We start from the raw sequence: 13,753 nt of genomic DNA, 5'->3' as shown, positions 1-13,753 counted from the left end.
TGATGCGATCACACAGCGCAGCTGCCGTTAACTAAGAGTTAGCGCACATGGCGCTACTATCTAGTGTTCCAGGCGTGCCACTCAACTCACGCATTATGACTGCATGTGTAACGGACGTGGTTTTGCCTCGCCAGGGACGTTGTTCGCTGCCATCGGGAGTCGAACCTGCCACTTCAGGACTGCCAAGCGCAACCACTACCAGCTACGCCAAAGAAAAGTTAACTAGACGCGGGTGGCACATGGCGGTAAATATACCGGCCATTGGTGGAATACAATACCTTTTCTTTACCTTGTTTGTTTTCCATGATTTATTTTCTGAAACATTAGTTTGGGTTAGATAACTATGGATGTTAACGAAGGGTGGCGGAATGTGACAGCCCATATCCTACACAAGCTTTCAAACATATTGCATTTGTAGAATCTATGGCTATAGTTTTAGAATAAACCATAATGTGTCAGTGTCTTCTCTGCAGGATAATACTCAAACAATATTGTACCATCACTTTCTTGCTTACATAGAATTTTGCAATGATAAATTGTTTCACTAGAGGGCGACCACATACATTTGATGCGAGAGAAGAGGCGGGGTTAGAATTAGGTTCTACAATATAACAGATAAGTGTCCGCGACAGCTGGCCTTCTGTTATTCCACCCAGTTGTTGTCAACATACACATTACCGAACTCACAGATGTCGAAACACATTGTTTTCCAAATGAGGCTTCCAGTTGGACTTGGTCACAGCGTATGCATATGAGGTGCGTATAGCTTTAACATTCAATACATCATTTTATTTAGAATATGGGAGACGGCTAGACTCCAGAGAGATGTCAAGTTGTGGTAGGCTTTCTGCTACCGTTTTTGTTTATTGGATAGGTATCCCCATTACCGACAATCTGGCTATAGGCTACTACGACAGCGTTTCGGTAAAATAGGTTCTGTGTTAGCCTAAATCCCATGCTCGTTTTGGGCTGAGGCGCGGTCTTGTTGCTAGGAGACCTTTGACAGCTCGCAGATTTGTGATAGTAAACGTGCGTAGCCTGCAATACACACGATTCTGGGGCTGAACGCCTATCCCCTAACGCATTGAACAGGTAAAGCACATGTCCTACAAGAGTGAACATTGTTGCATTATGAAACCAGACCGCGTCTCAGACCAAAACGAGCATGGGATGTAGGTTAACACAGCCTATTTTACCGTATGTAAATGTAAGACAATACATCCGTCTAGCCTGCAGGCCCAATCGGTCATATTTAAAATCCAGTCACAGGTACAGGTCTCTGAAGTAGGCTGTTGTTTACGCTGCTGTGTGGCAGTAGTTTGCCTGCGACCAGGCGGGTTCAAGGTCACTCCGAATTAGATCAATATTTCTCGCAGGATTGCTCATCAGCAGACAGTCTATGCGGTGTTGAGTATCTGGGAGCGTCAGTGCCTAGCCTCATTGTGCTGAGGTCACGTTTCATAATGGAAGAATGTTCACTCTTGTAGGACAGGTTCTCGATTAGTTTCAGTGTCACGTATCCCAAACAGGTTGAGGATCAGAGTACAGGACAAAATGGGAAATAGGTGTGCGGTTTTACGTTCCACTATCAAGAAACGCTTATGTACACCTCAAGCCAAAACCACCAAGACAACATTAATGCTTAGTATATTTTAATACAAAAGCCACTTAGTACTGTAACAGTTATAGCACGTAGGGCTACAGGGATTCAATATTCATCTTCCTCCCCCTCCTCACAGCCATTTCCAGACTCCGTCCCCACCTCCTCATAGTCCTTCTCCAGGGCAGCCATGTCCTCCCTGGCCTCAGAGAACTCACCCTCCTCCATGCCCTCACCTACGTACCAGTGCACGAACGCACGCTTGGCGTACATCAGGTCAAACTTGTGGTCTAGTCGGCTCCAGGCCTCGGAGATAGCGGTGGTGTTGCTCAGCATGCACACGGCCCTCTGCACCTTGGCCAGGTCCCCTCCAGGAACCACAGTGGGGGGCTGGTAGTTGATGCCCACCTTGAAGCCTGTGGGACACCAGTCCACAAACTGGATGGAGCGCCTCGTCTTGATGGCAGCGATGGCGGCGTTGACATCCTTGGGGACAACGTCCCCGCGGTAGAGCAGGCAGCAGGCCATGTACTTGCCACGCCTGGGGTCACACTTCACCATCTGGTTGGCCGGCTCGAAGCAAGCGTTGGTGATCTCGGATACGGAGAGCTGCTCGTGGTAGGCCCTCTCGGCTGAGATGATGGGGGCGTAGGTCACCAGGGGGAAGTGGATGCGGGGGTAGGGCACCAGGTTGGTCTGGAACTCAGTCAGGTCCACGTTGAGGGCGCCGTCAAAACGCAGGGAGGCAGTTATGGAGGACACGATCTGGGCAATCAGGCGGTTGAGGTTGGTGTAGGAGGGACGCTCCACCCCCACGTTGCGCTTGCAGATGTCAAAGATGGCTTCATTGTCCACCATGAAGGAGCAGTCCGAGTGCTCCAGGGTGGTGTGAGTGGTCAGGATGGAGTTGTAGGGCTCCACCACAGCTGTGGACACCTGGGGGGCAGGGTACACCGAGAACTCCAGCTTGGACTTCTTACCGTAGTCCACAGACAGACGCTCCATCAGCAAGGAGGTGAAACCAGAGCCGGTCCCCCCGCCAAAGCTGTGAAAGATGAGGAAGCCCTGCAGTCCGGTGCACTGGTCCGCCTATGCAGACCAAACGGATTATTAATTCATAAAAAGCTCAGTCATTTGGCGGACATGTACTTGAAACTAAACATCCAGTTGCGATTCTCACCATTTTACGCATCCTGTCAAGGATGGATTCCACAATCTCCTCAGAGTCTTACTCAAGGATACTTGGGCACATGGCCTGGGAGGAGTCTGGGATCAAACCCCCACCCTTGCGATTAACAGACAACCCTCTCTACCCTCTACCCCCTGTGCGCATGTTGTACTCAACATCCAGCTGCGGTTCTCACCATTTTACGCATCCTGTCAAGGACGGATTCCACAATCTCCTTGCCGATGGTGTAGTGCCCGCGGGCATAGTTGTTAGCTGCGTCCTCCTTGCCACTGATCAGTTGCTCAGGGTGGTACAAATGACCATAGGGGCCATTTCGTACTTCATCTAATAAGAAATACCAGGAAACAATTAAGAGTGGAGGAAATGGCTTTCAGAGATTAATCAAGGAAACATGGCCTCTGGCACCCCCACAGCAGCGTTCCAGACTCACCCACGACCGACGGCTCCAGATCAATAAAGATGGCTCTGGGGACGTACTTCCCGGTACCAGTTTCAGTGAAGAAAGTACCGAAGGATGTGTCGGCCAGGGAGGCAGCGTTGGATTCATGCACTGTTCCATCTGGCAGGAAGCCATGCTCCAAACAGTACAGCTCCCAGCAGGAGTTGCCCATCTGGATGCCCGCTTGTCCGATGTGAACAGAAATGCACTCCCTCTGTCAGTGGATCGAAGACAGAGTTGTGTTTTTCGAAATACATGTAAGGGGTAAAAGTTGAAACATTGGGTGGCTAAATTCTCTGGTGAGAGCCATTTAGACAACTCAATGTCATTTACTTACCATTGTTACAACTATTAGGCACACCTGAACAAGCCCAACCCTGAAAATCATAAGCAGTTACCCCTTAAATAGCCCTCCTCATCTTGAATACAGATAATCAGCCAAATAGAGTTCACCTGCTTTTCTAGTCGCAGCAATCAAGTATAGTGGGTGTGACCTTCAACAACCTTAATTGAAAAACACCATATGTTAACAGATGTTACTGTATCAGAAATGTACTATAGTACAAACCTTTTTAATAAAATGCTGAGAACAAGTCAATAGGTTAGGTTTGAACAAGTAGATTTTAATTGGTGAAAACATGGGCCGAGGTTCTTTCTTGAAATGAATGTTGTGTTGATATAGGGAGTTAAAACTAGCCTGTTGACACAGCCTGTTGACCGTCAAATCAAACATAGACTAACATACTGAAAGAAATACTAATCCCATGGTTTCCCACAGCACTTTTCAGTTAAGGCGGCCGCCTAAGCAACACACGCCTGCCGCCTTAACTACGTCGTCAAAAAAACAAGCATTTTTTTTATGCATATATATATTTTTTTTAGCGATATCCGCTGTTCTCCTGTTTTCTCCCTTCCATTCAAACCGTGACCAACGGCAGTCTCCCTCCTCTGCAGAACGCATAAGTCTATCGCAGAAACTAGCCCCCCACCCCCCCGGTCTGACAGCAAACCCTACCCTACCACCTTAACAAACACATTTTATATGGAAAACCCTGAATCCATTGCTGTACTTGAAGCCTGCTCTATCTGAAGTCAAATAGGATTGCCATTGATTGTTTTTTAATCATCTGCTCCTCCGCCCGAGACCATCTCCACGCTTTGCGTTCATTTTTTAGCAGATCATGTGGTGGTGAAGCCACTGGCAGTTTCAACATTGTGAACAACCGGGTCATGACCCGACCCCTGCCTCCGCTCACAATAAAGTGTTTCAACAGCCTTGCAACAGTGGTTGATAAGGGCACATGCACATCAAGTATATTCCCATCATGTAAACATTCCTTTAATCTGAGAAATGCTAAATTTTATACACACAAATCCAGCCTGCAGATTAGCGTTGATTAGGCTAAGCTCCATTACAGCAGGACTGTGTGACATTGAGCAATGGGAGAAAGGGGCTGACCTGCTAATGGTTGTTTCTGCAGGCTCGCTGACATCACCGGAGAGGACACTGCAGCCCCCAGGACCTCTGGTACACCACACCTCCCCCCCTCTCCTCCTGGAGCATGCCTTCTGAACCTGCACACAGGTAGACTTCTCTTACACACACACACACACCATCATGGAACACTGACTTTTAGAGTGGAACTTTAATGAGTACCTTTCTACAGACTGACTGACAGGCAGGCAGGCAGCACACACATACGTACACACACACACACACACCCACACACACACACACACACACACACACCCACACAGCTCGGAGTTTGATCCCCAGCTGTGTTGTTCTGTGCCAGCGGCTTGGCAGGACAGGGGTTGTGCCAGCAGTCTGGTTTGGTGCCGGGTACCAGGCTGTGCCAGTCAAAGTGCCACCAGGACGCCGTGCTCTCTGCACTCAACCAGCAGCGGAAGGACGGCCTGCTCTGTGATGTCACGCTGGTTGCCGGGCAACAGAAGTTCCATGCCCACAAAGCGGTCTTGGCAGCTTGCAGCGATTACTTCAGGGTGAGTGTGGGTCACCAGGGGGTCATCAACATTTGTGGGTGGGTGGGGGAACACACAGTCCAGGGAAGGACAAATTAAGGTGTAGTGTCGGATGACATACAGGACGTTGGCAGGGGGAGGCTTCCAGAAACAACATGACCTGTCTGGTCTGGCCTGGTCCCGTCTGGCCTGGTCCCGTCTGGCCTGGTTCTGTCTGGCCTGGTTCTGTCTGGCCTGGTTCCGTCTGGCCTGGTCCTGTCTGGCCTGGTCCCGTCTGGCCTGGTTCTGTCTGGCATGGTTCTGTCTGGCCTGGTTCCGTCTGGCCTGGTTCTGTCTGGCCTGGTCCTGTCTGGCCTGGTCCCGTCTGGCCTGGTTCTGTTTTGCCTGGTTCTGTTTGGCCTGGTCCTGTCTGGCCTGGTTCTGTCTGGCCTGGTTCTGTTTGGCCTGGTCCTGTCTGGCCTGAGCCATTGCATAGATGAGATGATGATTTAGGGAAACCGAGTAGATTAGGAAATCAAATTTAATCCCTCTTGAAAGGGAATGGAGATTAAGCCCCAAATTGTGGGATTATTAATTCTGGGTATTTATTTCTCTCTTTTGCTCTGCAGGGTGGAGCGAGGGTAGGCGTCTCTTGTTCTTCCTCTCTGTGCTCTCGCTCCTTGTGTCTCGTCTTTCATGTCAGAGTGTTTGAATGTGAGGGATGAGAACACTGCTAATCTCTTTGGTTTCTTTTGTTTTATCAGATTAGTCAGCTGCCGCATGGCTCATCTCTGTGTGCTGTTATCATATTCTTTGGCTTTGTTTTAACTCGTTTGTTCATTCAGCTGATAACACTTCTCAAAAGAAAAAGGGAACAATTTGTCGGTCTGAATAGCATTTTCGGGTATATTTTCTGTCTTCCTTTCTTCCTTTTTCCCTCTTCCTCTCCCACTCCTTTCCCTCCCTCCCCCCCCCCCTTCTCTCTCTCTCTCTCTCTCTCTCTCTCTCTCTCTCTCTCTCTGTGTCATACACATATCAGAAAATATGTACTGTAGCAGACACAGGAGATTGCGGGAAGCTGTCCAGGCTTGTTTACCTGTCTGTTCCCTGTCACCTGTCTCCTCCAATCCCATCACTCTGCCTGGGCCCCTTCGGGAGGCATGGCAGCCAATCACGCCAGAGCAGCTTCTGACTCTGAGGGAGCGTTTGATGTGACAGACCAGGCGGTCGAACATACAGTAGTATGATCTGTACAACCACCAACCGTACCTCTTATCTCCTCTTCTCTCCTGTTCTCTCATCTCTCAAGGTCGGGAGAAGCCTAAGCGGCGTGGGCCTAACAGTGGAAGTCCTCTCTAGCTCCCTTCGGACGCGCTCCCACACACGCACACCCCACCCCAGGTTCTGCCAGTGGCCTGTGCTCAGTCAAGCAGAGGAAGTTTAATTAAAACAGCTCAGCCATGCTGAGAAACACAGCCTTTATCTAACAGAGAGCAGACCTACTCTGGCAGCACACCGCCCGGCAGTTCACCCCCTAAATAGAAAACAGGAAGTGGACACGGCTCTGCCTTTGAATGTTCAAGTACCCATACCATGCTCCTAGCCTGGGTCTAGGTATTGGTTCAGGTCTGGATCTAGTTTGGCCTGGTTCTGGTCAGGTTTATGGCTTGTTCCTGGTTGTCTGATCAATGCCTTTCCGTCCTCTCATGGTGCGACATCGATCAATATCTTTGATTAGAGAGAATCCCGCTGTAAACCCAGCGGGACTTCTAGGACAGTCTGGGGCTTTCATCTCTAATGGAGTGAGTGTGTGTGTGTGGGTGTTTGTGTGTCTTCAGGCCATGTTCAGTCTGTGCATGGTGGAGAGCGGTGCTGGTGAGGTGACCTTGCAAGGTGTAACCAGCCTGGGACTCAAACATGCTCTCGACTTCGCCTACACTGGACAGGTGCGAACCGCAGGACAGCAACACAACACACCTAGCTAGCTATCTAGAACATAGCATGCTAACAATGACACAGCTAGATATCTAGTACACAGCTCGTAGCTAACTTTAACAGAGCTTGCTAATTACCACACAGCTAGCGAGCTAGAACACAGTTAACTATAGCACACTCAGCAAAAAAAAAAACCCGCTATCAACAATCCACCCTCCCCACACATGTGATCAAGCCAGAGTTACGTAACCTGGGGTAGCACTCGTGCATGGTCAGGAGCCACGTGCTATGTTTACGTTGAGCTGGAGCAGGAAGTGGTCTCACTAGGGTCCTCTCCCCAGATCATGCTGGAGCCGGGGCTGGTCCAGGACGTCCTGTCGGCCGGGAGTCACCTGCAGCTGCTGGAGCTGCTCAGTCTGTGCTCGCACTACCTTATCCAGGTACACACACACACACACACTCTCACACACACGCGTACGCACACACACGCATATACAGTACACCCACGCATATAGAGTATACACCCATACACACACACACACCCACACGCATACGCACACACGCATGCACGTCTCCAGGTGTACATGTACACACACAGTCCCCGTCACCGTTATCCCTGGCCCCGGAGCTGCAAGAGGAGCGGTCCACTGACATCACCGTCATGAACCATGTTCTTCTGTGCCCTCTGCTGGTGGGCTGGAGGTGGAGTTGGACTGCATGCCGGGTGCTGGTGAAACTTTGAGCCAGTAGATGGCAGTGTTCCTCCATTGTCCATCTCTCATGATTGTGTCCTCCTCTCCTCCTCTCTGTGTGTGTATTATTCTCTGCTTTCCTCCTCCTCATCAAGTCTAATTGAAGTGAACAAGAAATCGTGACAGGGAACTAACTGTACATTTGTGTGCCTGTATGCTTTGTTTATTTCTGGGTTCGTGTGTTTGTGTGTGTGTAATGTGTATCGGTGTCTGCCTGTGTGTGTGGTTGTGTATTCCTGTGGGTGTATCCTCATTTGTGTGTATATTTCTGCTTGTATTCCTACGTGTGTGCCCATGTGTATTTGTGTGTGTGTGCATCCGCAGGAGCTAAGCAGCAGTAACTACCTGGACCTGTACCGGCTGGCCGACTTGTTCCACCTGCCGGCGGTGGCGGAGGCGGTGGTGGACTTCCTGGTGGAGCACCTGAGGGAGCAGCAGGAGGAGGAGGTGCAGCTCCTCCCACTCCGCCTCCTCAGGGAGGTGCTGCAGAGCGACCGGCTCACCTCGCTCACCGAAGAGGAGATCTGGAAGGTACCTCGGCACCTCCTCGTCACACACACACAGACACACACACACACACACACACAGATACACACATACACACAGACACACACACACACAGAGAGACTCTTGTTAAACTTGTCCTTGTTGATGGCGCCAGCTCCAGTGTTGCAACAGGAGGGAGCGTGTGTGTGTTTTCGTATGTATGAAGAGTAGGTGTAGAGTGGCGGTGGAGGAGGGTGTGTGGGGGTGTGGGAGCAGGGGGAGTGTGGCTCAGGCGTTTTGACTGTTCATTTGCACCAATCAGACCTCCCCCCTCTCCCGCTGCCACCCCCACCCCCACCCCCCCCCGTCTCTGATTAGTCGAGCGGCGTCCCCATCAGAGCTCCAATCCCCAGCTGTCACTCCGGACGCCGGCTGATTGAAAACAATCAGGCCTCTGATGGCACAATTACCCTGACCCCTTAGCCCGCGCCCGCACCATCATCACACGCTGATTAGGCTGCCTAGGCCTCCTTCACTGAGCCTAGAAGGTTAATTTGGGAGTCAGACGGAAGCGAGCCCGTCGTCCACAGCCCGCGAAACGTGCGAGCGACAAATCCCCCGGCCGATATGGTCTGGCTGTCAATCATCGTCAGCAGAACTGCTCCCGGAGTCTAACGCACTGGAAATCACATTTCTTGGTCGTTCTTGTGTATGTGTTTTTTTTTCTTCTCTTTCTTTCTTTCTTTCTTTCTCTCTCCCTCCATCTTTTCTCTCTCTAGTTGATGTGTTTTTTCCCCCTTGGAAGTTGTGTGATCCGGCCCGACCTTCAAAATCAGATGGTGTAGCAAGCACACCTCACCCCCCCCCCCCCCCCCACACACACACACCTCCTTATGCAAACACACATCTGCCTTAAACAAACACACTTCCCTTACACATAGACAGAACTAGCGGCAGGGAGAGCAGAGAGCAGAGAGAGATATACGGGGAAAGGGGGAGAGAGAGAGAGAGAGAGAGAGGAAAAGAAGAGCATGATCAGACAATAATATACATAAATTATGCATATGTATTCTATAATTGTGTGTTCTAAATTGTGCTTTGTTATTGTCATGACTGTGATATCATAATATGTGTGTGTGTGTGTGTGAAATTGTAATTGCTAGTGCGTGTGTGTAGCTGTGTGTCAGTGGAGCCAGCAGAGTGGAGCTGTGCTCATTAGGCCAATCTAGCGGTGGTGTAATAGCCTCCCTGTGTCTATCCTGATTGTGCTAAGAGGCTCCAGTTCTCCCTAAGGGGAGTATCGGTGACCAGCCTGCATGTCGCCCACTCTCACTCTCCACCACTACAACCAAACAACCTCCCGTTCAATTACACTCTCTGCAGCCCACCATGCTCACACTCTGAATATACTGTTGTGTGTGTGTGTGTGTGTGTGTACACTGGCTCACTTGTCCTGATCTCGCCATGCTGTTGTGTAGGTGTTTGGAATACTAATCAGTGTGACTCCGCTCGCCTCCTCTCTGCTCCTCTGCCCATCCGCCCCCCCCCCAACCCCCCCCCCCCCCTCCTCATTACACTCCCCCACAACTTTCTTCCTGTTCTCTCACCCCATCTCTTATCCTCTCCTCTTTAATCCTCTCCACACCATTCCTCTCTCCTCTCCTCTCCCCCTCCCCACTCCATATCTCTCTCCTCTCTCCCCCCCCTCTCTAGTTGGTGGTCCGGTGGTTGGAGCGGGACTGTCGGTACCAGTACAGCGAGGACCTCCTCCAGCACGTGCGCTTCGGACTGTTGGCCCCGCCCACCCTGCAGCAGCTGTCCTGCTGCCCCCTGGTGCGCTCCTGCCCCTCTGTCGCCGCCCTGGTGGAGGAGGCCCTGGACTACCACCACACCCCCTTCTCCCAGCCCCTCCAGCAGAGCGCCCGCACCCGCCCACGCCGCCAGGCCCTCGTGCTCTACCTGGCCGGGGGCAGGAAGCGCGAGACGACCCGGGTACGAGAGCTGCGCTACTTCAACTCGGCCAATCGCAAGCTGGTGGGCGGGGCCTCAGACTGGGGTGACCTGATGGGCGGGGCTTCGAACTGGAGCGAGGTGGCGGCCATGACGACGGGGCGGAGCCACCACTGTGTGGCGGTCATGGGGGACTTCCTGTTTGTGGCAGGCGGGGAGGTGGAGCACGCCACAAACAGGACGTGCGCAGTGAGGACGGCGTGCCGCTACGACCCCCGGGTCAACCGGTGGACTGACATTGCCCCCATGAAGGCATGCCGGGAGCACTTCCTGCTGGGCGTGCTGGGCAGCTTCCTGTACGCGGTGGGCGGGAGGAACGAGCTGCGGCAGGTGCTGCCCTCCGTGGAGCGCTACTGCCCCCGCAGGAACCGCTGGAACTACGTCCAGCCCTTTGACCGTTCGCTGTCCTGCCACGCTGGCTGTGTAGCAGACGGACTGCTCTGGGTCTCAGGTAGACACGCAACCACACACAACCACACACACACACACACACACACACAGACACGCAACCACACACAACCACACACATACACACACAGACACGCAACCACACACACAACCACACACACACACACACAGACACGCAACCACACACACACACACAACCACACACACACACAACCACACACACACAGACCACCACACACACACACAACCACACACACAACCACAGACACACAACCACACACACACGCAACCACACACACACACACACACACACACACAGTGTACAGGTGTGTAACATTTCTGTGTATTCCAGGCGGAGTTACCAACACAGCTCAGTACCAAAACCGACTGATGGTGTTTGACCCAGAACAGGTAACTATGGAAACGCATGATCATACGAACCTGGAATCATTAATGCAGATGCCAACCACCTGTGAACCGGGGATGTGTGTAGCTGTGTGTGTGTGTGTAGCTGTGTGTGGGTGTAATAGGAGAGGGAGGGAGGGATGGATGGAGAAGGGAAGAAGGGGGTGGAGGAGGGAGGGAGATGGAGGGGAGGGCAGGAGAATCTCATTTGAATTCATCATGGATCTCTATTCAACTCTTGCACCTCCATTAACCATACCACCCCCCCCACCTCACACACACATACACACTCAACAGATGGTCACCAGTAAACACCCCCGCACACACACACACACCATCAACTCCAGCGCACACATGCACACGCACATTCACTAGCTCACAGGCACTCTTTGCTCTCACCAAATGAGCAACGACACACTTAGGACAGTGTGTTACTGTGTGTGTGTGTGTGTTTGTGTAGAGTGTAGTCATTAGAGCAGGAGGAAACACACCTCCCACCCTGCTGGTATAGTAACTCACTCTCTCACCCTCTCTCCTCTGTGTCCTCATCCTCCTCTCTCCTTCACTCTGCTCCCTCCTTCATCCTCCTCTCTCCTTCACTCTGCTCCCTCCTTCATCCTCCTCTCTCCTTCACTCTGCTCCCTCCTTCATCCTCCTCTCTCCTTCACTCTGCTCTCTCCTCTCCCTCTCTCCCCTGAAATCCTTACTATCCTTCCTCCTTCTACCCCCCCCCGCACCCCCCCCCCCCCCCCACACACACACACCCCAGAACAAGTGGCTGTCCCGGAGCCCCATGCTCCAGCGCCGAGTGTACCATGTCATGGCGGCGGTGCGGCGCCACCTGTACGTGCTGGGCGGGAACGACCTGGACTACAACAACGACCGCGTCCTGGTGAGGCACATCGACGCCTACCACCTGGACACCGACCAATGGACGCGCTGCTCCTTCAACCTGCTCACCGGTGAGCGCCGAGGACGCCCCAATACACACAGCAGTAACACACACGTTTACACACACACACACACAGGTAGACCTAACTTTGTCTCGGCTCCTTCCCTCGCTGGGCACAGAAGATGGCCCTGTATCACACACACACACACACCTCAACCTAACCCTGTACTGCCTCCCACAGGTCAGAATGAGGCGGGAGTGGCGGTCCATGACCACAGGATCTATGTGGTCGGAGGTTACTCCATCTGGACCAACGAACCTCTGGCTTGTATCCAGGTAAGATGACTGACTGACTCGACACTAACCGGCTTGGAGTTCGTAAGCTCTGTGTTCGTCACGCTCCACTTGCTCTATTGTAGGTGCTGGATGTGAGCTCAGAGGGAGAGGAGGAAGTGTTCTATGGACCCACTCTGCCATTTGCATCCAATGGCATCGCTGCTTGCTTCCTGCCCACCCCCTCTCTGACCTGTCCAAACCTCCCCAGCCTTCAGGAGCCGTCCCATTGGATAGGAGCCGTCTGACCAATCACATCACCCCAGGATTGGGGGCGTCTGACCAATCATATGACTGTCCAGAAACGGTCTGACCAACCACGGGACAGGACTGGGTATATCTGACCAATCAGTACCACGTGATGGGAGCTTTTTGATCAAATACTGGAAAGGATATTAGCTGTTTGACCAATCACAAAACAGGATGTGAGCTGTTGGACTAATCACAGCGCAGGATAGGAAAGTGACCAGAATACTTTCCCCAGACATACAGGTCTGCTCCTGTCCACCTGTTTTCAATGCATATAGGACTGTATACTCTACTCTCTATCTGTGGCATATTTAACAGGGCTATAGGCACTCCATCTACACAACGATGGCCCAGTTTCCCCGACATGGGTTAAGCCTAGTGCTAAAGTAAGAGCAAAAATCAATGAAGATCTCCATTGAAAAAGTATATAGTCTAGGTCTAGGACAAGATTTAATCCATGTCTAGGACACTGGGCATAAATGTTTACCAGGGCTATAGGTACTGTATATACACAGCTACTACATATGTATCAGGGCTACAGATCCTGTATTTAAGGTGCACTACAGGCTGCCTGCGTTGGTGTGCTTCTTCAGGATTTAAGGAAGACCTGGAGGATTTAAGACTGTTCTTCTGACGACCATGTTCAGCTAAGAGGTTCAGAGCTTCAAGAGGTTCTCAGCTGAACAGACGTGTTCACCAGCCTGCCCACACACTCTGCATAGGTCAACCGAATTTCTGTGATACACCCTACGATGACTTCATTAAACTGCGGACCAATCAGAGGCACTTCCTGTGACAGTGGAGGAACTCGAATTGCTCTGTTCTCGTAATAAAGAGGATCTGTTTGAATCAGCGCGTGTTCTTCACTGTCTCATCCAGAGAGCAAAACAGGACAATGTGATATTGGAGAATGCAGATAGAAAAATGATGGGGGGGAGGAGATAGGAGGGGGGTAGGAAGAAGAGAGGGCCACCGTAGGAGGGAGACAGGGGTGTAACTGTAGGACAGAGGAAGGCAGTTTTGCAGTATGGGTAAATAGCGTGTGGAGTATGTGACAGGAAGTAAGATCCTGATTGAGAGAGACAAGACAGGG

At 51.6% G+C, this 13,753-nt stretch overlaps 2 protein-coding genes across 7 annotated transcripts; one reads left to right on the top strand and one right to left on the bottom strand.

Moving 5' to 3' along the window:
* The first annotated feature begins 567 nt into the window (after positions 1 to 567).
* Positions 568 to 12,746, top strand: klhl32 (kelch-like family member 32). 4 transcript variants are annotated; one of them, XM_047019632.1, is made up of 11 exons: positions 568 to 756; positions 4,710 to 4,813; positions 5,025 to 5,232; positions 7,029 to 7,136; positions 7,467 to 7,565; positions 8,202 to 8,408; positions 10,077 to 10,824; positions 11,134 to 11,192; positions 11,956 to 12,148; positions 12,320 to 12,414; positions 12,498 to 12,746. In XM_047019632.1, the coding sequence occupies exons 2-11, from the start codon at positions 4,791 to 4,793 to the stop codon at positions 12,657 to 12,659; spliced, it is 1,902 nt and encodes a 633-aa protein (XP_046875588.1). In that variant the 5' UTR covers positions 568 to 756; positions 4,710 to 4,790; the 3' UTR covers positions 12,660 to 12,746. The 4 variants fall into 4 exon arrangements, with proteins under 4 accessions (XP_046875588.1, XP_046875591.1, XP_046875590.1 ...); XM_047019635.1 differs by lacking the exon at positions 568 to 756 and adding an exon at positions 3,422 to 3,485; XM_047019634.1 differs by lacking the exon at positions 568 to 756 and having other exon boundaries at positions 4,696 to 4,813.
* Positions 808 to 4,775, bottom strand: LOC124467364 (tubulin alpha-8 chain-like). 3 transcript variants are annotated; one of them, XM_047019639.1, is made up of 5 exons: positions 4,688 to 4,740; positions 3,566 to 3,605; positions 3,220 to 3,442; positions 2,965 to 3,113; positions 808 to 2,689 (listed from the first exon to the last, which is right to left on the bottom strand). In XM_047019639.1, the coding sequence occupies exons 2-5, from the start codon at positions 3,566 to 3,568 to the stop codon at positions 1,709 to 1,711; spliced, it is 1,356 nt and encodes a 451-aa protein (XP_046875595.1). In that variant the 5' UTR covers positions 3,569 to 3,605; positions 4,688 to 4,740; the 3' UTR covers positions 808 to 1,708. The 3 variants fall into 3 exon arrangements, with proteins under 3 accessions (XP_046875595.1, XP_046875596.1, XP_046875597.1); XM_047019640.1 differs by lacking the exon at positions 4,688 to 4,740 and adding an exon at positions 3,682 to 3,706; XM_047019641.1 differs by lacking the exon at positions 3,566 to 3,605 and having other exon boundaries at positions 4,688 to 4,775.
* Positions 12,747 to 13,753: the final 1,007 nt, after the last annotated feature.

This window comes from Hypomesus transpacificus, chromosome 4 (assembly GCF_021917145.1).
Source record: "Hypomesus transpacificus isolate Combined female chromosome 4, fHypTra1, whole genome shotgun sequence".
In the NCBI taxonomy this organism is placed as follows: domain Eukaryota; kingdom Metazoa; phylum Chordata; class Actinopteri; order Osmeriformes; family Osmeridae; genus Hypomesus; species Hypomesus transpacificus.
The sequence above is the reverse complement of the archived record's forward strand: the minus strand, read 5'-3'. Positions and strand labels throughout refer to the sequence as shown.